General features: G+C 44.3%; 1 protein-coding gene across 1 annotated transcript in view; it reads right to left on the reverse strand.

Annotated features, from left to right (window-relative positions):
• Window positions 1–16,509, reverse strand: part of LOC8036255 (neprilysin-2-like) — a 76,086-nt gene extending 59,577 nt beyond the window's left edge. The window contains exons 1-2 of the mRNA XM_040220010.1: window positions 16,404–16,509; window positions 12,986–13,027 (exon numbers count right to left, since the gene is read on the reverse strand). Coding sequence (XP_040075944.1) covers window positions 12,986–13,027; window positions 16,404–16,509 — 148 coding nt within the window. The remainder of the gene's footprint in view (window positions 1–12,985; window positions 13,028–16,403) is intronic.
• Window positions 16,510–27,067: the final 10,558 nt, after the last annotated feature.

The following is a 27,067-nucleotide window of genomic DNA, read 5'->3' on the forward strand; positions in this document are numbered from 1 at the left end:
AAGAGTCCATGATCCTAAGGGCAATTAACGCGTAGGGGGATGTAAAGCGCTGAAGAATTTTGCGGATTACTTCAGAGATGGATTTAAGGAGAGCTCCAATGCTCTCGTATTTTTCGGCTGGTGCAGGTACCTTGGAAGCTTGAGTGGGTTTGTCGCCGAAAGGCTGACTCTGATGCAGGTTTGCTTGCTTGGGGGGTTCTACACCTGTGTTGTTTGGCACGGGATTTGGATGTTGAGTAGGTTTGTCCTTGCTTTGTCTTGGTTCCCCTTGTAGCGCTGCTGTGTACGTTTTCTGAGGAGTGGAGCTACAGGCAGCTGTTGGGACTTGTAGAACTGTTGTTGACGGTGTCTGAGGAGTGCCGCACGGTGGAATTGTTGCAAGTTGGTTTGAACCACGTGTATAGCCAGGTATCGACGGGGTTTTCTTAGTTTGTGGGACATTACGGTTACCGGGCTCGTTTTTCCTGGGGGGGGTATTCCACTGCAGGTTTCGAGTATATTCCAGAGCAAACTACTGTACGTGCTGTGATGTAGCCTACTTTCTTCTCCATCTGATATTGTTTTATTGCGCACTCCCGCTTCCAGTTCGGACATTCTCTGGATGTGAAAGGATGTGCCTCTCCGCAGTTTGCGCACTTAGGGTCTTCTTTGCATTGTTCCGTGGTGTGGCTTTCGCTTGCACATTTGCTGCACCTTGCAGAACGACGACACACCGCTGGGCGATGGCCAAAGCTTCCGCATTTAGAGCACTAGATAGGGCGATCCTTGAAAGGCGTCACAGGGTATCTTACATGTGCTAGCGTTACGTGCGACGGTAAGCATGGGGATAAAAATACTATTCGTACAGCTTCAGTGCTCCCCAGGCGTCGAGAATTCGATATGGGGCAGCTTGCTTGTAACGATGTATTGAAATGAGCGTCTGTTACGTCAGAAGAGACGTTCTTGATGACACCGACAACAGAGGAGCTATTTTGCGGTTCATAAGGCGTGACCGGAATTCCGCAGATGCTGCTAAGACGGAGAAGTGCGTTGGTTGATTGACCATTTCGAGTATCGACAGCGATGAGATTTAGGCGTAGGTTATATCGTATGAATATGACGCCTTCGGGAATGATTTCATCGAGGGCTTTGGAAAGTTTTATGCTACTCAGTTTTGTTAGCACCGTTTCTGGAGTTTTAGGCGCCAACATAACGGTTAGACCAGTCGGGCGTTGTGGTTGAGATAGGATTGTGTCATCGGTTGAGTTGGAGCTGTTGCCGTTCTGGCGTCCTTTCTTTCGTAGAAAGCTCTTTCTGCTGCTCACCGTTTTGAAATCTGCATCCAGAGATTCAGCATCGTTGGGAGCGTTGCCTTCTTCGATTAGTTCATCTACCGAGGTTTCTGTAGCTGAGTCGTCATGACTGGCCTCTGCGTCCAATTGATTGGTTTCCATTCGAATGCCAGGTTGGTCGGCCATGTTAGTTGAGTCTATGTGGAACCCCAAGCCTGGGTCGGCTTCACGGGGTGGCCCACCTTATGTGCTGATGAAGGGATATTCTTGTTGCTGATTATGTTAAGGATCCGAAAAAGGCTTTCGTCTTGTCCTGCCGGCGGTAATGAAAAATTAGGCCAGATTCCTTGGAGCGAGGTACGCAGATATGCTTTGGCTGTACTTCTTCGTCGTCTTTTTTCCAAGAATAGGCGTAATGTTTATAGAGGCTTTTTCTTCAGTCTTTGAAGCGTTGTTTAAAAAAACGCTTTGAAAACTACATTTATCACGGTCGCTAAACTCGTCAAGCACAACTTTGCGCCCGAAGTTTGCGGAACGCGCTAATTGGACTCTCATGACGCTGACGTCGCGCCGAGCGAGGTGTCAATCATTAGAACGCTCATTTATTTGAGAGCGGCAGAATGTAGCGAAGTTCATCGAGGGTCGCATGCAGCGCGTGAGGGGTGCGAGGAGCCCGCTGATTGAACGGCTTCGCTGATGACGTAGCGCCCTTTTGTCCCTACATCCCAACGCCAAGCTAAAATTAATGCTTTCCAGATTCTCCCTAGGCGACCTATTGACGCTCCAAATCCCTCCAGAGTTTGTGAAAAAAAAAAAAAGTGTTTAGAAACCTCGTTTGTTGAAGTTGTCGCTGACGTCAACGTGACGTTTCAGAACTTTGGGAGAACCGTGGTTTGAGCCCGAAATCTTCGCTTTGGTTCGAGGCGAAGTTAAACTTTGTTAACGTGGCGGTGCTGTACGCTGCGGCTGAGCTTATTTTACGCCACCGTCGGCGTTGCTATTGAGACCACCGGGACGCGGGGACGCCTTTCAACTCCGCGACGACGACTTCTGGTGACAGTACCGGCTATCGGAGGTCGTTGTGCGTTGGCTGAGCAAAGAGCCTCGTTCGGCGCCCGGACTCCCGAGGCGGCGGACAATCGCGTCTACCACGACCGTGGAACAGCAAGTTTTCAGCGCGCTCCGGTTTTTCGGAAACGGTAGCTTTCAAGGCGACGGACGAGCACCTGTCTGTCTCCCAGATGGCTGTGGAACGGGCTGTCAGAGTTGTTGCGGCTGCCATCGTCGTGTGCCTCTCCAACCGTTGGATTAACTTCCATGCGAAAAGCAAGGCCGCCACCGAAGAGGACTCTGCCTGCTTGCCGGCGTCGTTGGGTGCATGGACGGGACTCATATCGCGTTTTCTACTCAAATTCCACTGAAAATATTGTCTGAAGAAAGTTTACATGCCTGCGCCACCAAGGCGACGAACTCGAAAACTAAACTGGAACCATTGAAACTCTCATCGAACCTGTCCCGCGTCGTGGCGGTTTGGTATTTTCGAGTGAAGTTGCAGATGCTGCAAACGACAGGCTTTGTTCGAGATTTGGCAGTGTGGTGCTGTTTACGTTGTTAACGCGAAAATTGAATGCAAAGAAATTATTTATGTCTAATAGCACTGGTACCACTGATCTCTTAGTAGGCTGGATCACGGATAGAGGCCTGTATTGCTGGGGTCAAGCGGCACCACCGACAGTCATCGCTTGACACGAGCTAATGCTTGCTATAGGAAAAACGGGAAAACTCAATTTTATTACGTTAGTAGTGGCTCTCGACCATGGCACTTCTATCGTGTTTTCCGCAAATAACAGTTAATATCGTGGACAAGAATATTAATTGTGTTAGAATACCCATCTTTTTTAAATAAATCTTGTGTGGTTGAGGCTCGAGGGCGACTTTGTTGGGCGTTAACTGTGATGTCTTTAATGAGACAAGGGTTACCTGGAGCTAATCTGGAGTCATTCGTGATCTCGGAGTCATCAGAGCTCAGCAAACAATAAGTTAGAAGGCCTTTACTGGGGACATTCGGATCGTTTTAACTGCTTTTACATACATAGTACTTCTGGTGAAAGCTTTTTCTTTGAACTGCTGTGAGGGATCCCGTGACAAATTGAGACTCGGAGCGTGCCGTTCAGTCGCTGAACGTGTCATTTATTTAGCAATCGAAGCAAGCGACGTCGATAAAGTCGGTGGTGCTCCGGCCCATTTTTTCTAATCGATGTTGAAACGTTTGACGAATGTCTATTTGACCTTCAAGCACCCGATATAATGATCGCAGCACGTCATACAATACTCGCCCTTGAGAACCGCGTATAAGTTTCCTATTTTTGCGTGTTTCTCCCTTAGACTTGCGTGTATTGCCTGTTGTCAAGCATGAGCGCCGGTGATGCCAGTGACGGGCTCCCGATCCGCAATCCAGACTTGCGCTGTGAGAGTTCTAATGCATCGCACTCGCGGACTGCTGCACGGAGAACCGGCCCCGAACGAACTTGCCGAATGTACCGAGTGCAGACTAATGCTGACGCCATAGGCGTTGTAGAAAAGTACCGACCTCAAACCGAAACTAGCGCCTTTTTGTTCGACGTGATGGGTGGGAATGCGAGAGTGCCCAGTCGTTGCCATCGTTTATCTATAAACTTTGGTTGCTGCAACGTGTAACTTATAGTTGCGATGACTTCCAATTAAGCAACTCGGCTGTCAGACATATCTACAGACGGCGTAAGTTTCCGAAACCAGCTGACTACAAAACAGCATACACTAAAGGAAATTGATGGCATTGTACGCGCAAGAACTTCCTTCGTTTTAAGCATGGTAATATGAGTGAACCACTGAAAGGATACGGCTTAAATCTAGTTCGTTGGAATAGCAATACGTTTCGTAGGGCTTTTTATTTTTCTGGTGAGGGCGTTGAGAACGACAGCTTTCTCAAACAAAATACGACGGCGCAAGGTAGCTGACGTTCAAATATAATTTTGCTCATGCCACGGGCAACGTCTTCATGTTTAGCTCACCCGGACGCTGAGTGAATGCGTCACAGGTTTCTGCTGTGGGAGCTTTGTCGACAAATGTTCCACTTTTCACCCGCACACGAATGATGTGAGATCTCGCGGCCTCTGTGTTTGTCCTTAGCCTTTTATTACACAATGGTAAGTTTCAGCGTCTGTACGGCAACATAGCGACTCAAATTTTGCAAATAAAGCACGGGTCGTCGATTCCTCCCTTCGTGAAATATCAGACGCTTACAATTCAAGCTCGCGTTTGAGTTTGTGGCCCGCGGGACGCGATTTTGAGCAGAAAATCTACGTTTTCTTTCGGTGCCGCTCTGCAAATGCCTCATCGCAGCAGACGAACTCCCGTCGTCTGCTCTCGCTCCTCGTCTGAGCGAGGCATGACGGGATCGAATTTTGGCCCAACGGCGCTACAGAGCCCAAAGACAACGCACAGCCAGCGGCGTAAACACTCGCCTCCCCGCGCTGTCTCGTGCTCTCGTGCATAGGGATCGCGGTGGATTTTTCGTCCCTTCAAGGTCAAAAGTTGCGAAGTTCAGCGCACGCAGGGAGGAAGCTTTGTGGCGTTCGTTTGGTCACTCCCCCCGCTACGTCAGAAAGCAAAGAATGTTTTGTTCCACGAGTTTAGCGACCCTGGTCTGCGCAGGTGAGCTACACCGCCAGGGGTGCATAAAATTGAAAACTAAATGTCACAATAAGTCGAATAAATAACTGAAACGTGTTAATTAATCCTTTAAGTGGTCAAAAACAAGACATAACGTTATAATTATAAGCTTGCTGAGCGTAATCTAAAACGAATAAATCAGTAATTCTACCATGATATGAAACGCGTGAGATGTGCGGCGGTGCTCTAAAGTTACCACCCCTGCAACATGCGTAAAGCTAGCGGTAATGCAGATGATAGGACCACCGCGCGCTTAGCACCCGCGTTTTTTGTGCTTCGTTCCCGCTTCGAACACTTTTAAAGTTGAGTAAGTGATTGTGATGATTCTGAGCCAGCTTCTAATTGAAACCATGTATTTATTTTGACAAATTAAATAGACAATTACTAGAGTTCGGTTAAAGATTTGACTTATCGCTTCGATTTTTTTTATTTGTTATGTTACCCTTACAGTATAATCGACCTGCGCAAACTGCATTAGTTTCGCTTTCGTTTGTTTTAACGAAGTAAAACTTGAACAAACACCATTAATATAGACGTTTGAAGGTACGGCCCTTAAGCTCGGTCATTTCATTGCTGGTGTGGGTATACCGTCTGAGAGCCAAGCATTGTTGACGCGTACCCACGGCGCCCAGACTGGCGATCCAACAAAACATTTTTTATCCACGGTTGCCAGGCTAGCCCTCGAAACGCGGCTGTTGCGAGCGTGTATAAAGTGAAGTTTTACAGCAGCTCTGCATAGGCGCCGCCATCTTGGTATTACATGAGCTTGCCGCTATAGCTGGCCTCTGGATGCTCGTTGACGGAGTGCGTTTTCTGCTCTATTTTACACCAGCGGAGTTTTTTGAAAATATACTTTGAACTTACGTTGTTTTCCTTAGGATATGGTTGCTATATTTGGTGCCTAAAGTTCATCATGTTTTCATTCTTGAGCCTATATAGTTATTTTGTATTATAATTTTTTGAGTAGTCATCGGATCCAGTCGACAAAACAATAATATGACCAGAACAATTCCCTTTTATTCAAAAGGGTAATCCAAAGCTTTCACCATTTCCATCAGCTCACCACACGGATCTGGTCGTGTAGCGACGCCTGAGCTATGAAGTTCCGCATTAATATATGGGAATTACCTTTAGGCACATTGTAGGGATAAAGTCCTCACGTTTTGCTAAGATGACGCAGGATGTAGCAGAGTAAGCAAGTTGGGGAAAATTTCATATCAGTGCAATTTGTACGAACCACATGAGAGCGACAGGTTGCCAAAGGTTCGTGCTAAGGCACACAAGGAGTGTGCACGATCTGCAACAATGTTTTCGATTTGTCACATTTGCTTCCACGTCGACAAGATAAGAGTGACAGGGAAGACTTTTTATGTTGTCCCACCTTCAGGGCGTGCTCCTTACCCTCACTATAACGATTCGGCGTCTCGTGGGCTTCGAGCGTGCACGCGTAATCGAGGCACGACGCAAGGCGACGAGCACGTTTCGAATGTTCAAAAGGAGACGCCCTGTCGTCGCCATCCTGTCAGTGATTATGGTGTATCCTAATAAGCGCACGTACCACCTAAACTTGCGTGACATGCTCTTGCACCAACGATTTCTGGCGCTTGTAAACATCATGCGAACCGACAACGTCTAGCATAAAGTGTGTGAATTAACCTACTGTCCGCGATTAACTGACGGCACCGTAGCATAAAGGTAGAGCGGTGCTTTGATCGAAGTGTGAAAGCGATCATTGCCTTTCGCCGCTATTGGTTCTTATTTTCATTGGGAAACCAGTACATTGAAACTGAAAATAGACATAGTTCTATTTTCATCGTGCGCACAGCGTGATGCCCGAAGTTAATGTCGTCGCTGCAGTTTTTGCAAGGTACACCCAAGCGCGTTTTGCCCGCTGGACGGGTTTAGGCGTCCCATTGTTGTCATTCATTGCGCGCCAGTGGTCATAAATGAAATTTCCGGTAGGCCTGGAAGAGTAGGCGCGATAAAATTTGGGTGCCAGCAATGGTGGATCGGAGCGCACGCCGACTGGTGGCTAATCGGGTCATTGATGCGCGAAAAGCGTCTAGAGCCTTACGGACGTATACTTTACTAAACGACACAATCAACGAAGGACGGTGCGCAAATTTTTTTTTGAGTGGTGCTATATTACTTAGGTCGTTAATATAGGGCAATATTTATACGATTGACATATCTTCACGTGGGTCTTTTGATCTCAAACCAAGCGGAAGTTTTGGGCCAAATTTTATCTTGTTTGCACTGAACCAACTGGCCCAAATCTGCACTGTATTGCAAATTTTTAATTTTCATGAATAACATGTATTTGTTCAGGGCGCATTCTTCAAATGAAGGAAAGCGGAAACGGCATTTGTGGTAGAATCCGCCCCCCCCCCCCCCCCACACACACACACACTTTCCGGGTCAAGGATCTTCTGCTTGACCCCTCGCTTTTTTGTTACTTCTCAAACGACCTGAAGCCCGCTAACTGGGGGAAGCATTTACAGTATTTAAAAAAATCGTCTTGATAGCGCGCTGCGATTTACCACGCAGATGCCCGAAGGTGGTCGGGGCACCGTTTCAAAATTTCACCAAACGAACTTACGTGTCTAAGGGTAAAAAATAATAACTTGTTTACGCTACCTACGGTGCGCCCGTTGCTAATCGCGCACTCTGACTGGCGCAACAGCCGATAAACGCTGGCAGCGGCACCGACAGCTTAGGGAGCTTACCCTACACTCTCAAGAAAAAAGGGTGTAAAATGGTGTATTGTTACACCCTATAGACCTTTCCAGCGGCAAATTGAACGAAGCGATGTATAGCGCGTGTCCCTGGTTTTGAGAGGGTACGTCAGTGTTGTCCGACCGCACTGGGCTGTGGGTTTTCTAGTCAGTCGGCTGTGGCAGCCTGCTTAGGCGCACTTCTGGACGCTTGTGGAGGCTAAATTTCCGCGTTATATTTTTTTATTTCGTGTTCTATGGCGAACAGAATTTCTCGTAGTTTTTAAGAACGCAATGTACTATTTTTGGGAACAAAAAGAAAGAAATGAAAGATGCTTTGGTGAGTCCGCGCGCCACAGAACAAATGCAACTGGAATGTTTGTTTCATTTTATGTTGATCTTTTTACGGCACCTTACAATGAGCCGTGTGAATCTACAAAGGTATTAACCGTCGAAAATATTTGACCACACAGGATATCTGAACTGCAAAGATATTCCCCGCCCATGACATGAAATTCAACGAGTCTCATCAATCGGATACCATATATTGTACGTATCCCACGGTGTCGCGTTATCCGAACAGGAGTTGAGAAAGGTCTAAAATAACACAGCATATTCAATATATAGTGTCGACGATAGCCACTTCACGACGATCGGACCAATCCGGCATGTTTTGGGAGCTTCTTTTCTGCACAGCTTCAACGGAAATGAACATACGTACCTATTCCATCCCCACACCCCGGCCCTACACTACCAGCTATTTTTCGTGAAGACCCGGAACATAGCCAGGAAGGCTTTTTAGAGATTATCTCAACGGAAATAACCTTCCAAGAACGTTGAACTGCCCGCGTCACGGGACGCTTGAGGTGCGCTCTCTTCGTTCGTTTCCTACAAGGGCCGAGCAGTCTGCGAGCCCTGGTATTTCCCTTTTCTCACATTGGAAGATAACACACAAAGAATAAGCATCCTGAACGGGCAACTAGAGTAAAAACTTCCAAGAAAAGCCGGCGAACTCCGAATGCACAATGCAGGTGGGGAGTCACGCTGACCGGGTTTCCACAGCTCAGGCGGGTGGCAGAAATTTCTGGCTGATAGGGGTCACTCGATTCGCAAAATGGCGGCGGCCAGAGAGCTCTCTTTGCGAAGGTCTATGTCCCATATAATACACCCCAAAATTTCGATTCGACGTACAGCGCTCTATAGTCGAACAGACGGCCCAAATTTTACGAGGGGCTTGATAGCCGTGTGGTTCAACTTGTTAAAATAGCTAATGTATGTTTTACTGACTACAAAAAAAGTAATCGGGGTTTTCTTTACCCTACTGTAGAAACTCAGTGTATTCTTTATGTGGTCGTTAATACGTACTTTAGCTATTTAGAAAGTTATATCGCACCGTTATCAAGCCCCTCGTAAAATTTGGGGCCGTCTGTTGGACTATAGGGTACGTCGAATTGAAAGTTTGGGGTGTATTATATGGGACAAAGGGTGTAACGATACAGCCTTTTTTTGAGAGCGTACGGCGGCTTGGGGTAGCTCAGCAGCTGCCCGGTCGCGCCAAATTTAGACAGTATTTAGCTGGAATTACTCTACAAATGATCTGTATCATTTTGAGCGTGTGTCCATTTAATGTCTTATTGGGAACAAAAAATGAATCATAGACTGACTCTTAGAGCATTAAGAAAGCGCGAGCTGTTTATGAGAAAATGTTGTCTGCCTTTGGTACAAAAACAGACACCTTTTTCTGGTCATAGACGGCGCGCGCTTTTTTGATATTCTAATTGTCATTGTATGATTATTTTTGCTTATTCTTGGCGCGAGCGCACGGCTGCTGAGCTGCTCTTTTCCCCAGGGACCGCGCTGCCGCCATCTGCCGGTTGCTGCGCCAGTGAGGGGGTGCGCGACTAGCAAACAGGCGCCGCAAATAACAAAAGCAAAAACATCCGATTTTGTTTTTCTAATCAGTTCTTACTTTGGTAAGTTCAATCTTCGAAATTTTTATGCGATGCTTTCACCACCTTAAAGGGGCCCTGCAATCATATTTAAGCGTCTACCTTTTTTGCGGTTTCCACGTCTCTTGGGGTTCGGGCATGTCAGAGGGCACGGAGAGAGTAACTAAATATCAGTGAGTCATATTTTAACCGGACGACGCGGAAACCTCCTCCACCTACGAGGGCGACTCGCGTTGCCGAAAGCGCGCAATATGTGACGCCTTTGGTCCTGGGCTTACTACTGGTCAGAGCCGCTAAAAGCTTTTTTTTCTTAATCGAGATACAAAATATAAGTGTCGCGAACCGTTTCAATTATGTATGAAAGTAGTTTTTGTTTAGTATTTTAGATCAGAAAAGCAACAAATGCAGTTTATAAAGTACGAAAACAAGAAAAGACCCGTCGACAAACCCGCCACCAAGCGGCGGAAAAAACGGCGCATACTAGAAAGGGCTAGCGGAATGAGGCGCCAACGAACGGCGAGAGTAGAAAGGTCCCGGATGTACGCGGCGGCGCTTCAGTCGTATACCGCCTCGAGGATCCGACCGGTTCCGAGTGTTCCGAAGGATTTCGGCGCGGGCTTGGCTGGCGATTGGGCCATTTGGCGGTATGGCAGCGCGAAGTGGCTCCCGTTCTGAACTGATCTTTACCCCGTGTTTGCTGTCGTTCGTGGCCAATGAAGTGTTATGCCGAATTAGTCTTTAATCGCGCAGCAAAAGCAATGCGAGCCGCCCTGGCCGCCCGCTTCATACAGCCTATCCAGAACATGCATTAGTGGCGCCCTCTCGAGCCGTCGACACGGAGTGCGGCAGCCCGTGAGCGCTCGCATAGCTCACTAGCCCTCCTCTAGTTCACGGCCACTCAAGCAACCAAGGACATCATGAAGGAGGTTATTTTTTTGCTTGTTTTTGTAATATTAATTTGCCTATAACTTTTAAAATAAAGTGAAATATGAGAAAAGGAAAGTTTCTTTAAGTTACTACGTTCAGTGCGCTCAGGTTCGGTGCAAACTAAAAACCAGTCAAAAAGTTCTTGCAGGGCCCCTTTAAGGCAGCTCTTTGGTAAATCATAGCGCGATACGTTACTAGGCCGATTTAGATGGTCACTTTAAAGTTTAAAGGCTTTCCTCGTTTCAGAGGGACGCGATACTGCACTACGGCTCTTCTAAGACACTTTCAAAAAGATTTCATTGTAAGCGTATGTCCGAAATATATGCAATATTATATGTACAGCATAAAATATGTTACCAAAGTTTGAACAAACAAATGTTTCGAAAGCTTCCGAATTCAAAATCGATTTTTTTGAAAAAAGACGTTGTTATTATTGTCGTTTCTTGTGAGCAGTAAGTTATTTTAGTGCTTTATCAGAAAATATAAAAGAGCAGATAGAGTATTTATTTCGTAATTAAACATTCGATCTTATCATACCTGTATTGTGAATGCGTGTTCGCATAGGTGATATTCTTGCCAATATTGTGGCAAGAATATATGACTATATTTACCTAATATTATTACACTCAATTTAACCACACATACTGCCACGCGTGTTGGCGAGCAAGGGCGTGCGTGGCCGAGTAGATACCCCAAAAAAAAAACGACAGCAAAAAATTGCCGAATGGATACCGCGCTTGACTGTCGCGCGGAACGTGTAGGTTCGATTCCCCCCCCAGTTAGCGGACTGTCCCTTTATTTATTCTTTCAACTTGGCCTTCTCGTAAGTTCGAGAACATTTTCGTGTGATCGAGTTCCGAACGTTATATGCACCGAACGTTCTACGCCGAACGATCCAGAGACTGACGAGTGTACATAACGGATTCCGCAAGGCGAGCGGAGTCAGTCTCGCCCCAGTTTTCGACTCTGCTTTTACGCCGACTTCGACGCTCGCGACGCTCTGCTGTTATCTTTTGTCTCCTTTTTATTTTCTTTTTGGGCACAAGTTCGCCACATTAAACTTTTGGTTTCTTTAGTTATTCGCCGCCTCATAACTTCTCATTCGTGACAATATTACAAAAATAATACGTATTTTAAAATTATTTTTTATAAAAGATGGTTCGGTACTATAGTGCCCTGATTAACAGAATGCGTAACAACACAAAACGTCTTACACATGAAATGCTGGACAAATAAAGAGGTACAATTAAACAATCCAGTACTCATAGATAACTGTCAGTAGAATGTAAATATAAGACGGCAACACATTTATTTTTATACATCACACACTTCATGCAAGGTTTGAAAATTCAAGTTATTAAGAAAGTGTTTGCACTTAATGGACTGCAGTTCAGCAGTGCAATGTGCTAACGTTTATTTACCTGCAATTACTACATATCTCTTTACGATATCAAATTATAAAATCTAGTTACCAAGCTTGAGGTTACAAACTTTTGTTAATTTCATTACCAGCGAAGCGGAGCAATATTACTTATTCAATGTATAAAACACATCAGATGGGATTACCAATTAAATCTCTCGCAAATATCCATTGAACGGAAAACGCTCGATGGTAACATTTTGTAAGCATTGAGTGTTTTGTGTTAACGTGTTTATTGGGACCTTAACATCGCTACTGACGACCTAGTGAAAAGTGAGTCAACAAAATATTTAGGTGTTTTATGTGAATTCTTCGACAGTATTTCTTGATATTATTTGAACATTCTTAATGCAGAAAAAAGAATGTTATGGGACTTATAAATTACACAATAAAAGAGCAGTTCGGAGTCTACGTTAAATATCGAAACCCCTTGTCCTCCAACGGCATTTAAACATCGTCCGCACCTCTGTCATTTCTACATTATATCACAACCTCATCATTAGATTGGGCAACGCAGGCCTTCATGGTATAAGATACTTTTCTTTCCGCGGCGCCGGTGCTCTCTTACAGAAAGTAATGTTATTACCATTACTATTGCTCTAACTATTACCAAATTGTCGATGAAAAGTTGCCTCTGATGATAGAAACTAACCTGCTTCATTTTCTTATAATTTTTGAAGTGTTCTGATTTCAGAAATGGAAAGATTATGTTCGTTGTTCAAGCTTCTTGTATGAAGGCGGCATCAAATTTAGTTTTTATAGTAGAATTGAAAAAGCTCGAATTTCTTCAGAATTGTGTGGTAATGTCTTAAATATGGTCACAAAAATGCGAAAGTACCGGCAAGTTTTTCATCGACACGCTGTAGTAGTAGTAAACTTAGTCGCACAATTTTATTTTCAAGGTCTGTAATCGCTGTGAGAACGTTCAGTAAAACGTTAATTTACCGAAATTGATTTGTCTAAATTTTATAGTTAAAGTGTTTTTTGGCTTACCCATTTTCATACATTGCGGGCTCCTGCAAACCTTGTCACTCTCTAGAATGAAACCAATTTAGTGTAAATTAAAATAGCGATTGAAGTGAATATGCTTTCTGACCGCTGCGCAGCACGCCGGTGAAGTTGTTGCTTCATAATTATTATACAGATTTAGGTGCAAGGTATTCCAAATTGTGAGCGGTATTTTAACTAGATGTTATCCCCCAAAAATACAATGCGCGAGCTGTACACAAAGGCAATCAAGGTTCTGGCCTAAAGCAAGCGCAACCGACGTTCTTCGGCCTTAACGGCTCTGCAAGCCAGCCATCTCTGCTGACTTGGAAGTGGGGTGATGTCTTAACCTCGGCACCACCAAGCGAAATCTACGTGCACTTCTTCCATCTGTACTAATAGGACAGGTTTAGAGGTCACGCTCAATGTTCTTCTTCAACTTTTCGCTGTCCTCCAATGAGTAGGTATATTCGTTTTAACAATATTATTCAGTGTTTCAAAACAGTTTGTTTCTGAGTGTTCTGTATCTCCAAAAGCGTGCCTTTAGCCGAAGATAATTAAAGTCAGTGTACAATTTACGTTTTTTTTATGAAAATAATTTGAACTACCATAAAGTATACAATACAGATGTTTGAAAATATTTATACAAAGACGGCACTTGCACCTGTATAAAGCATTTTAATTGAAGAATGCAATACACGTATTTCAGCCTTTATAGGGCGTAAAGTTTAATGAGCTAACGATTCCAGAGCACAATTTTGAAAGCAGAGGGACTTTATGTTTACTAAGCAGTATATGAAGTTGTAAAAAAATGATTGTCATTGCAGATTAAATAAATTGCATGTCATAAATAATGCAAATTTTTATTAGTGTGCTCCCTCGGAATTAAACTTCTGAAAGCAACCTGTTGGGTACATCAGCATTGAAGCCAACTGATAAGAACCTTAACTTTTCCAGGATTTGAATATGATGAGTGTTTTAGCGAAATCCCTACTGCTACTCAAACTTCTACAAGTGTGTTTGTGTACAAATATGCGATTACTTCCGTGATTTTAGATGTATCCAACGTGAGTAGTTCCAAATAAATGTTGTCACGTGAACAAAAAAAAGTTGTAGCAAAGAGCTCTTGTTTAAAACGTCATGGGAAATGTGATTTTAAAGCAACTTTCAGCTGTAACGTTTAAAGCTCTTGTTTTTTTTATTTTCGACTAACTTTTAGAATAACGATCATCACGAAAGAACCGAAACCAAACAATAGTCAGCCCATTCGCATATTTGGGGCATGATTCAGCGCAGGGAAATTTGTAAAAAAACCTTGACTATGTATTTTTTTGCAAGTATAGAAACATTACGTTATAATAATTACTGCTGAAATCTAAGTACTTTTTTACATAAACTACAAAAGTACTCTACATGTTATGCTTGCTTAGCCATAAATTTATCAAATCAACTCTGTTTCAACACAGTTGTCTGATTAATAATATTAATTTGATACAATGTAAAACAAATGTTGAGCCTATTTAGTTTCTCTTTCGTGCATTTTCGTACAAAACATCTTTGGACGTGGTTTTTGTAGCGATTTTCCAGCTTTAGCTCTTGTACTACCCACCGGTTGTAAATAAATGTGAATACTTCTATAGGTACCAACATTTTATTACGACTTTATGCAATATCTCACGTATTTAATTACATAAATACTGACAAAATTAATTTCAAAAATTCAAAATTTTATTTGCTATACGTGTCTAAGCGTCATCACAACAGAGGGTCTTTCTAAGTTTCTAAATAACGTGTATGTATTTCGATTATTATAAACTATTTTTCAACTCTTTCAGAGCCAGATTTGCGGTCATATCTGTTTGGTTTCAAACGCTCTAGGTCGGCGGGTGTTGATGGCCTGACAGTTCGTGACTTATGTCGAAATTATGACTCCCTGAAAAACGTTCTCCATGTTCTTATAAATAATATCCTAAAAACAGCTCATGTACCTGATGAATTAAAGCAGGCCTTGGTTGTTCCTCTCTTCAAGGGTGGTGCACCAAGCCAAGTTTCTTCATACAGGCCTATTTCAATATCGTCTTGCATATCCCAGATATTAGCTTTACCATATGCTTTACCATATAAAAGGATTTCTACCATTGTCACTTAAAAAAAGCATTACGCACGCGTTAGCCTACAGCATACTCAGATACGGCATCACTGTTTTTTTTAACTGTCCTCAGTTCTGGCATCTGAGAGTTGATCGTATTCTAAAAGGAATTTTGAAAAGTGTCGCATATAGCAAAGACTTTCTATCCTGTGACAACTTGTTTGCCACTCTCGAGTTACCTTGTTTCCACTCACTATTTCTCCAAACTGTTATCTGGCGACACTTCTGGGGAAGTGAGTTCAAAGTGTCGTCAAGTCCACTTCGTGATCTGAGATCTGCTCCGCGTTTTCAAATTCCACGGATAAGGACTCATTATGGTGAAAGTATTCGCTCATTCTATGTACCAAAAATATTTAATGAAGTCCCTGATTCTTTGCTTCTCCTTACTTCAAACAAGACATTAAAGAAATTTCTGAGGAGCTCGATCTCCGACGTGTATAGACAGTGAACTTTACTGCTTTTAACTCTTGTTTCTTTGTCCTTACATATTGCATATTCCCTTGTGTCATTCTTTTTTCTTTTCTTTTTTACTAAAGCACTTATTATTTTTTCTGGACACACAACGTGACTAGATGATGTATTGTGTGAAATTTGCCCTTACATATTGCATATTCCCTTGTGTCATTCTTTTTTCTTTTTTACTAAAGCACTTATTATTATTTTTTTTTGACACACAACGTGACTAGTGGATGTATTGTGTGAAATTTGCTATTTGTTCCTATGCATTTTGTTTTTTTGTGTGAACGCACCCTGAGTGAATTTGCCTGACTCAGCAAGATACATTCGTGTCTCCAATACGATATTTATTGTTGCATTTTTGCGTAATTTCGTGCGCGAAAGTGTGTGCCATCCAGTGCTTTTTTTTATGACTCATCTTTATGCTACATACAAACACGACTAAAACACCAACTATGACTTTTCGCCTGTACTCTGATGAAACATTGAATGTGTGTGTGTGTGTGTGTGTGTGTGTGTGTGTGTGTGTGTGTGTGTGTGTTTTCCCCTATGTTCACGGCAATGTGAGTCCGTGCGAATATCCGGTCTGCCACACCAAATGCTGGATCTGGTCCCACAAGCCTCTGCTGCTTTGACCAGACCCGAGACTCAAGTGGTTATATTTGCAATGTTGAATAAAAAATTATTATTATTATTATTAGAACAGCCTGTAACCTTCAATGAAATTAGGGGCTTAGCCGTAAATACTATGCTTGAGCTCAAATTTAAACATTTTTAAGTTGCGATTTTATGATTGAAAGGTACTCGTAAAGCTGTTACCTGAAGTGGATGTAAGAATGCTCCATCCTGTATTCAGTAGAGAAAGGATCCAAACAAGCGTAGTCAGTCTCATCGGTGTTCGTAGATGCCTATTCGCCCTTTTCATATTTATGCGCCCTGAAATATACATTGCGAGCTACAAAAGGATGCATCTTATTGAAACGCAAATATTTATACACAAAATAATGTATCTGCAGGAGGCAGAGTAAAAGAGTAAACGCAACATATTTTTATTCGGATAATATTAGCAACAAAATTAAAAGCAATTTACAGTTCTTTTTTTATCACAGTCCCTCCTGCGATCAACACGTTTGCACCAACGCATCACCCACGCGTGGATGCTACGACACAGAACATCTTGCTGGTGACTTCGAGGACAAGGATGCACCTCGAGTTTTAGCCTATCACCTGTACGGATATTCATTCCGCTGAGAACTGCTTTGGCTTTGCTTGTTTCTAACAAATTCAAATTACTCGGTGTAAGTCCCTTGAGTACTGCAGATGATAAATGCACTGAAAACGTGGAATAGATATATTTACGCTGTCGCACGTGCCGGGTGGAGGCGGGCATTGCCATGATGTAGGAACACTCCAAATGCAGCAAGCCACGGTGCATTGACCTGATCACAGATTTCAAGTAGTTCTCGAGCAGGCCACCATACGACGTGTTGCTGACTCTGAGTTTCTGGGCATGTAATGTTCGATTACTGTTCCTCTATGTTCCCGGAAGACCGTGAGCAAAACCTTGTCTGGTGCCCGAACTGCCCGGAACTTCCTGAATCTTGGTAACGAAGTGTGCCTCCCCTCTTTGCTTGCCCGCTTGGTCTATGGCCGGGCATAGTGAATTCAACGTTCGTCCCCGGTAACACTACTTTTACAAAAATCCTCTCCCTCAGCTTTATAGCGCCGGAGCAGCGTCTCGCACACGTACAAATGGCGCTCCTTAATGTGAAGCGTATGTTGACTGGGCACCCAGCGAGCGGACATTTTATGTCATTGCAAAATAACACGTGTCATGTGGAGTCACTAGACACAACTCACTTAATTCTTCAGCCATTTCACTGACAGCGACAAGGCGCGTTTCTTGTATAACTGTTTAACTTCTCATACTAAGTGCAGTGTCGTTGAAGTGTGAGCTAGCCCGGCCGGTGCGAGCTGCATCAGTCAGAATTGACTCTACGCTTTGAAAAATTTTGTACCACAGGCACAGCCGTCGAAATCACATGCGGACGCCTCCATAATGGCTCATCATCTTGCAATGAATGTCCGCGGACCTTTCATTCTGTGAACCGAAATCCGAAGTAATAAGCGCTGCCCCTCCCTGGTGCACGCCCTCAGGAGGGCGACTATTTTGAGAGTGCAGTAGTCATGTTAAATTTTTAAGCAGGTCGCTGGATCGGTGTGCACAGCTTAGTTGAATGAAGGGCTAAACAGCATTTGAAGCACAGCAGTCTATCGCAAGATTTCGATTCTTTAACTGAAATTCGGTTCCTTTTTTACTCTGCCTTGTATATAAAACAGCTTTAAGAATGCGCAAGAAGGCAAGTGTTGGATATTCAAAGGGCTCAATCAGACTTCTACGTAATCCGTTCCAAGTAACGAAATTATTTGTAATCCCTTACATTTATCAGTACTTTTGTAAGGGAATAATTGCATATTCCAGAAACTAATTTGAAAGTAATTTTATTACTTTTTTACGCAAGGGAACGGTTTTAATCCGTTACATTTTTGTTTTCATTCGCGGAGGAAAAATGCGAGAGCGTTATATATCGACAAAAAAGATCGTAATTTTTTTTTTCTGTGAGGTAAGCTCTACCGGAATCACGCTGTCACCTGCATTTAAAAAACAGAAGGTCCACCATTCTTCAGATTCTCAAAGCTTTTCTTCAAGTAACCTAAAACCTCGACTCAAATATATATACATATTATTTTTTTTTTCTGGGGGGGGGGGGGGGAAGGTTTGCTTGTTTGCCAATCGTAACTCGTCAGCTTGCTCGCCCAGAACGAAGTGGGAAGCAAACTGATACAAAGAACCAGACTCTTCATGCAAGAAATATTAGGCAAACTCCCGATTTCAAGATGTTTCCATAAAACAAAAACGAACCCCCCCCCCCCCCCCCCCCCCCTTCCCCGCGCAGAAAAGAATAAAAAAAAATGGTCAAAGTGCACGCGGGTTGGTATAGCGGGTCTGTGCGCGTCTTTTCTTTTTGTCTCTTCAGACTTTCTTTGCTTCCTTCTGGCCGAGAGAAAGAGAGAGAAAGAGAAAGATGGCTTTTTTTGTAACAATTTCAAGGACCAATATAATCTACACTTTCTTTGCTTTCTTCTGGCCGAGAAAAAGAGAGAGAGAGAGATGCCTTCTTTGTACCAACTTCAAGGACCAATATAATCTACATTGGGGAGAAAGGCGTAATTTTGTGGAACTGTAGTTAAGACAAAGCGTCTCAATGGGCCAACAATATCTAGCTGATGCTTTGTCTTAACTTGAGACAAAGCGTCAGCTTGTCTCAAGTCAAGACAAGTAAAGATCTCAAGCGCGGCTTTCATAGACGTCCCCCGATTGCGATGCGCTAGAACACACGGACACCGGATCCCTATTATAAATTTCAAATTGGCTGACCTATGTCATCGAAACATTTGAAGTGTCAATATCAAAGGAGGGTTCGGCTGCGTACAATCGACACTTTTAACAGATGGGCACATAGCTGCGTATCGGCACTCAGCTAACTAACCCTCATGCCTTCCTATAGATAAAATTAGAATATTTGTGTCTGCTCTCTGTTTCTCTGTCGGTCCGTCAACGTCGGCTTCAGTGGCACGACATTTTAGTATGACGAAAATACGGCAATACCAGCAGGAACGTGATTAAATGAACACAGAGGTCTGTATAGTTAACAAGACATATTATTCTAGCACGTGATAGGCGAGACGGAATGGCCAACGCGCCTGAGTGTCCAAAGAGACGAAAGATCCAATCGAGACGCAATGTACAACGTACCTGAATGTCCATCGAGACGAAAGATCCCACCGAGACGGAATGTCCAACGAGCCTGAATGTCCAACGAGACGGAAGGTCCAACCAAAACGGAATGTCCAACATGCCTGAATGTCCAACGTGCCTGAATATCCATTATTGGATCTTTCGTCTCGTTGGACATTCAGGCTCGTTGGACATTCCGTCTTGTAATCTCGAGCGGGTAGGGGAAGTCTTGCGAACGCGTTGTTTTCTATCCCCTCAGTCGCGCGTACAGGTGGCAGCACATATTTAAAAAAAGGTGAACTGAAAAGGTGTTTAGTGCAGCGAACGAAATCTTCACATAGAAACGAGGTAAGATGTCTGATGAGACTTTTTGAGAGCCAGATGTTGCTCAAGGCCACAGACGTGTGAGGTGCGGCAACAATAAATGCATCCATAACACTTGTGTCTTGTTTATTACCCTTGGACAGTAAGGTTGAAAGTAACGCCGCGGAAGTAACAGATTACTTTTTGAAGTAACGGTCACTTACTTTTATGGAAGTGTAATTGTAACCGTACGTTTGGCCATAAATAATTGCAAATGTAATTCCTTACTTTTTTTTAGTAACGTGTACAAGTCTAGGCTCAATTAACCATTAAGCCTTTCGTTTTTTTTTAATATAGTGTTTTATTTAACAAAAATATATTAGTTCTTAACTCTCTTTTACGTTATTCAGGACTGATTGCAGGACCTCATACAAAGCATAGAGTTTTTCTCTGAATACGGCGCTGTCAATGACCTTGAAGCAATTAGGTTGACAGGGAGGAAAGCTATCACAACGTCGAAACATCGCGATGCGATATAAGCCGTGGTACGAGTCCTTGCCGACCACGTGAACCTGCGTGCCTTTGTACCGCTCGGTATTGCAGTATGGCTAACGTTTAAAATATTTAAGCAATTTCAATTGATATTTAAAAAAAAAAGTGTATAATTTTCGAAATTGCATATAGAATATTTCCTTTAATGTTTAGATGTAAGCAAAGGTGACAATGATTAAAAGCAGCACAGGGGTTTAAGCCACATTTTACACTGTTAAGACAATTGGAAGATGAGTCTTAACGTCTCCGATGTATTTACATCAAACATCACGAAATATAAAGTTGTGCCGTCACTGCTATGTAAATATTAAGCTTTTGTTTTGTTAAAACAGCATGCTTAAATGAAGGAGAAATCTATACCAAGATTGCGATACCTGGCTTAAGGTTATCTATTGAATAACAAGTTCAGCAATAATATCCACGCTAAAGCGTCTTGCGTGATAGAAACCCTTGCAACATAGGCACAAATGTGTGCGCCTAAAAGCTTTTTGTATACATTATTAAGGTAAAATCGGTCAGCACATATTTCCGCGTGCATGACCGAAAAAAAAAGGCTTATCCGTACATCTAGAAGATTAGTGTTTGTTCTTACTCCGAGTGTAAAAGATAAGGAGGACAGAATGACCTAGCCTAGTTAGTCTCATTCTAGCTCATTCCCTAAATTTCTATGTCGAATGTTCGAGAGAGCCGAGAGCGGCTTCGCCGACTCACTCAGGCTCTCCCGACGACGACGTATTCTCTCTCGCAGTCTCGGTGAAGCCACCTGTCACGCCGACGGGGCTACGTTCGCTGCTGCTGTTTGGACGCTCACTCTTTCTTTTGGTTTCTGGCATAAGTTCACTGATTAAGCCTTTATTTCCCGTTTACGCTTGTCGAGCCATTTACACCCGCGACATTGATGGTGGAGGTGCAGGGTACTTTCTGATTCTTTTCCTCGTACGCCCCCGAGGAGCCGCCGGACCAGATCGATTTCAAGTTCCGAAAAACTTCCTTCTGTGGAGCCAGACAAATCCCGAGCAAGCCGCCACACTCAAGGCCAGCGGTCGAAATGTGGTCCGTTGGTGAAACAACCAAGGAAGAGGTCGCCGAACCTAGAGATGCTTCCCCAGGGCCAGCCGACCGAGAGCCCTGCTGCTGCGCCCCAAGTCGTGTTCTTGCCCGTCACACGTCGTACGCTGCCGCCTTTCCATAGCCACGACTATGCGGATATCAACGACTGAACGCAGCAGTAAGTGCGAAGTTTTCGTCAGTGCCTGCAGAACGTCTATTTTTTCCTCGAGCAAACGGCACGTACAGAACGCGACACTGTTAGCGCGAACAACCGATCGCCGGTTTTTCCAGTTTTTCTCTTCGAAAACAGAAGATGTCATCCAAGTTATTATTGCTACGGAAAAAGCTCATTTAGTTCTATAAAGTAAGTGATAAATTTCGTGCTCGCTAATATTATTTACAAGTAAAATACAAAAATGCGCCGATGTCCTGTTTGCGTTAACAGTGTGGCGATGTGTACCTGGTAAGAAAACCACGAGACGACGATCCCCACCTGGGAAGCATGCTAAGATGAGCTCCGCCGAGCGTTTGCGGCCCAGCAACGATAAGAACACGCCGAGGAGCTGATTCAGGGAAAGATTCAAGACCCCAACAAGATTATCGTCAGCTCCGTCAAGGTCGCGCTTCAGCTTGGCAACCAAGCGGATCCCGACGCTTATGAAGCGAGGAAGCTGATGACCCTTATGCGGAGCGTCAAAGAAAACGTCTTTGTGGATACTGTAAGCAGTCTGCCCGAGACCGTAATTCATTACGGAGGCCACGAACGTACACTGTGCCATCAAGGCACGAGCCTCGCACTACCAGCGACTACCTGGCGTCGCTGCATCCTCGTCGTGAAGCTGCTATCTTGGCCCCAGTACATCGGACAATCAGGAGCAGGGTTGCCAGGTAGGTTCTAGCTCAAACCGCCAAATGCCAGACGGGGTAGCCCAAATGTAGCCAAATGGAAGAAATTTATATAGCCCAAAAATAGCCATAATTAAGATATCTGCAGAATCTAAAATATTGTCCGCGCAAATGTACGAGCTCAAGGCGAAGTCTTCGTATCTAGGGTTTAGGAGCAGTAATAGACTTGAGCGTGTTGGTAATCTACATTGAATTAAAACGAAAGAAACACACAAGAGGACGAAACAGGCGACACAGCTTGCAAGATTTACAACATCTTGAAGTGTATTGAAAACATTTTATCTGAAACAAAGAAAAAATACAGGAATGTTTTACGTGCGCTTTTACGGTTACATAGTTATGAAACCCTCGCCCGTGCTCGGCTGACTCGCCTCACGTGATTTCCGTGTTAAAACGGGTAAAACATTCTTCAGTGGGGTTGACGTCCTTACAGCACTCGTTCTTCCCAAGAAAAGGAAACTTTACATAGATGATGTTTCGAAGAGTTGGTAGGGACATCTTACTTAAATCTGACTTTGTGAGGGACACTTGACTGAATACTCTCTTCACAGCGGCATTTGACATGCAGCGTCAAGAGTGCGATGGCAAGCTCGGATAGCTACGGAAACATAGCTCTTGTGCTTCGAACTTGGCCTTGTTCAGATCATTCATTGTTGTAAATCTGGTGTCCAATGTTATGGCTCATTGTCCTTTAAGAAACTTCCATGTTTCGCGGAAAAGCCTCCTTTGTTATATAGAATACAGCACGAGTTATCGGGGGACACCAAATTCTGCTAGATGTTTTGAGTTGCCGTTAATCTCGTTTTTCCTCGGAAGAGGTGACTCCTGAGGAGGATGGTGGGAAACTCGAAGAAATAAAGGACGCCAGTAGGAAGGAGAAAGAATTTGGGAGCATAAGATAAGCCACAACGAATACAAAAGTGACATTCAGAGCTGAATCTAGGTCACTCTAGCTCGCGGGAGCTGATAGGAGCTTGCGTCACGACCACGCATCTTCACAAAAAAAGTTCCTGAGAGCGGGAATCCAAAAAAAGTGGACTGCGCTTTGTGTCCATGCTGAAGTGTATTTTGCACATCTACTCTAAGCCAAGCAAAAAAAAAAAAAAAAAAGAATTGTCGCTTTAGGATTTTAAATAGCCCAAAAATAGTGACATAGCCACCCACCAAATGTCGACGCCAAATGAAGTACTAAGTAGCCAAATTTGGCTATTAATAGCCAAACCTGGTAACCCTGGTCAGGAGATCATCCCAGACGTCGTTCGAGAGGAGCTCCGAAAGCAGCTCTCCCCGGCTGAGCGCCCTGCCTCGCTTTCTGTCACCGAGATCGTACGCGACGAGGTCCAGCGGGCCTTGCGGCCGGAAGATCTTGCCAACCTGGCCGCCTTGGAGGAGCCAAGGATGACCTGAGCTGCCATTACCCAACGAGTGCCACCAGTTGCCCTCCAGTAACCGACGTTTTAGTGACGTGACATGTCTGTACGCCAGGAGACTCGAGTCCAGGAGGAACGACCCCAGCCCGTCGGCCAAGAGCAGGCGGCGCCAAGGAAGAGTGAGTCGGGAAAACGGCTGCCCGACGCCTTCTATGCTACCACTGCGTGGAAGCCGGCCACATTTATCGCCGATTCCCCTACCGGCGGCTTAAACTGCGCAGGTTCCTTCCGAACGACCCGCGCCCACGTGACATCGACGAGTATCTTTGCCGTCACCGTCTCCTGCACCTGCTTCGCCCCGAAGAGCTCGTTCGCCTTCACCGCGACGCCCGGCATCGCCCCTTCATAGGTGCCGGCGAAAAGGCCTGTGTCCCCCGCTTCGCCGGAAAAACTAGTTACAGCAGTACCGACATATGGTATTTCCGAGGAAGAAAGACACAAATATTCTCCACGAACGTCGGAGGGCTCGCACACCATCGACGAGACGGATCCTAACAACGCTTCTGTGACGGTGTCAAATAACCTCGACGTTACCATCGACGACCACGAGGCGACGGCACTCATCGACACCGGAGCACGCTACTCCGTTTTGAGTGGGAAGCACTCTCGACGCCTTCGGAAAGTGATGACCCTGTGGGTTGGCCCGCAGATATGAACCGCCGACGGTTATCTCATCACACCATTCGGAAGGTGCACCGCTCGCGTCGTAATCCTGGGTGTGACCTGCACGGAGAAGTTCGTCGTGTTTCAGGACTGCTCGCAGGATCTCATACTGGGTATGGATTTTTTTCTTGTGAATATGGCGTTGTCAATGACCTTGAAGCGAGCAGGATGACGCTGTTGAAAGCTATCCATACGTCAAAATATCGCGATGCGACGTGAGCCGCGGTACGAGTCCTTGTCGACCACGTGAACCTGCCGGGGCTGTCGAGTGTCTTTGTGCCGGTCGGGATTGCAACAGTTACGTGCGGTAAAACTCTACTGAAGCAAACGTTCAGCTGCTTCTGGGAAGAAGAATCGGGATTGCCAGGGGCGTAACAGTGCTCAAGGACGGGGCACGATGGCTCTTGTGACAAACTTCTGAAAAGAGTCACAGAACTTGACAAAGGGCACAATAGCGGGCCATGTAAAAAGCTCTCAGACTCGGGTGGTTATCATTTGAGCCCGTTCTCGTTTCGACCTTCTCACTTGGCCCTTCTCAAAACAAGCATTCTCAAAAAGATCTTCTCTCTTGGACCTGTCGCATTTGGTCCTTTCTCGTTTCGTCTTTCGCATTCCAACCCTCCTCATTTGGGCCCGTACTCGTTTCGCCCTTTTCACCATGCCCTTTTCAAAACATCCATTCTCAAAAATATCTCACCTTGACCCGTCGCACTTGAATCGTCTTTTTAGGGTAATATTAATAGATTGATATAATTTGTGTGTGTGTGTGTGTGTGTGTGTGTGCCACGCTACAGGCATACTCTCTCTCTCTGCTAAGGATTTTAACAGTGTGTCGATGTCGTCATGAAAAGCTACTAGCTGGCAATAAAACAGACCAACTATTTATCGCAGCCAGATCATAATCCGAAATGTCACGTTGTTTGAGGTCTCTCGACTTGGGACAACGCCACCACTTCTATAATGCAGTGGTTCTCAAAAGGGGGTCTGCGAAGGCATCGTAGAGGTCCGCGAAGCCCTGTCTTCATCAGTCAGGCACGGCAATATTAGTTGTCTTTTTTCACGTTAAGAAGAAATGTTCCAATTTTCGGGAGAGTACTCACGTGTGTATGTCAATAAGATAAATGTACTTCACACTAGCAATTAGTTATAATCATTTATTCAATCATTATCATTATTACCCATACCTTTCTATTCCCCTCACCCCGAATGGGGTCCTCCATCCTCTCCGCCTTTCTGCAAGGGGTCCGCGAAACACCGGTGGTTGGGAACCACTACTATTATGCATGCTATTTCTGTTCAATCAAAGTTTCCAAATTAAATGTTCATCGTTTCTTTTTTTTTTCTTTTCATTTGCGTAGAGGAAGAAAAGCTGGCGTCAATGTACGATTTTTAGTGCGTACCTCTGCACATAACATATATCTGATGGTATGTTGGGGCCCAAGCAAGGTAAGGCTCATCAACAAAGCCGCGAAGGCATTACAACGTTAGAAGCATGCCGAACTAGTGCCATTCAGTCGTAGTGCGAACGGGCGAAATGAGAATGGGGCCGGTTGCGAAAAACACGATTCGGATCTTATGAGAAAGTTCAAAAGAGAAGGACCAAATTAGAAAAAGGCGAAATGTGCAAGGTTCAAATGCGAATGGGACGTTTTAAGATACACCCCTCCAGACTCAGCCGCGATAGCCTCCTTCCCAGGAAACATCACTCCAGTGCTGACTAAGAGGACGCCGCCTTCGGAGCTTGACATTGACCTGACCCTCCCAGCCCCAGGGCCCGTTTTCTCAAAGACGGTTGACTTTAACGGCGGTAAAAAAGTTAAACGCCCTTCCCTGCTAGGTACCTAAAAGTACCTAGCTGATTTTGACAAGGGCCGGACGAACGATAGCATCGTGTTTTATTATGGGGTGGTAACTGCTGTCACCTACTGGTTGTAGTTAATATAAGTGGCTTTTGTGGAAACGCTCGTCAAAAAAAGGGGGGGGGGGGGACAGAAGAGCACGCACTACCGGGTATTCGCGACGCAGCGTGGGATACATTTGAGCTTAAGAAATACTTTTTGTTGCTCCTGATACAAATATTAGGTAAGGTAAAACTAAATTAACCCTTGGCTGTAAAATTTCTAAATGTTTGACTGTCTGAAGTGAAGACAAGCCTCGTTGAAATTTCCTTCCAAGTCCTTAAGAGGGCGGCAAAGTTCAGTCCTAGAAATGATGAGGAGATCAGTGGAAGGCGGGCGCTATACCTCAGCATAGTTGGCCAGCATGTGAGAACTGTATTTATTTATTTATTTATTTATATTTATTTATTTACCCTCAAGGTCCGAAGACGTTAGAGAGGGGAGTGGGAAATACAAAGAAATAACAACAGGCGAAATAAGCACAGTCATATGTAAAAAAAAATAGAAAATTAGAGCATCTTTAAAAATGCATAGGTCATCAATGGTGGCAATGTCATGAGGAAGGTGGTTCCATTCTACAGAAATGCGCGGAATGAATGATTAAAAAAATGCATTAGTGTTGCATGGAAAGACGCCCACTTTGTTCTTATGATCTAAGCGACGGGAAATATAATGTGGAGGGGTTAGTAGATTTTGACGTAAGGCCGGATTATGATAAATTTTGTGAAAAAGTGACAGACGAGAATATATATCGCCATCATTAATTGAAAACCTTGTAATTCGGCTCCAGTGGAAATAGACCTATTAATAAATTACCCAAGAATCGAGGTGAATGCTGAAAGTGTAATTTTATGCTCCGTTTGCACTGGCCTTTTCTGTATA

Source organism: Ixodes scapularis, unplaced genomic scaffold (assembly GCF_016920785.2).
Source record: "Ixodes scapularis isolate PalLabHiFi unplaced genomic scaffold, ASM1692078v2 PGA_scaffold13__105_contigs__length_92229423, whole genome shotgun sequence".
NCBI lineage: Eukaryota > Metazoa > Arthropoda > Arachnida > Ixodida > Ixodidae > Ixodes > Ixodes scapularis.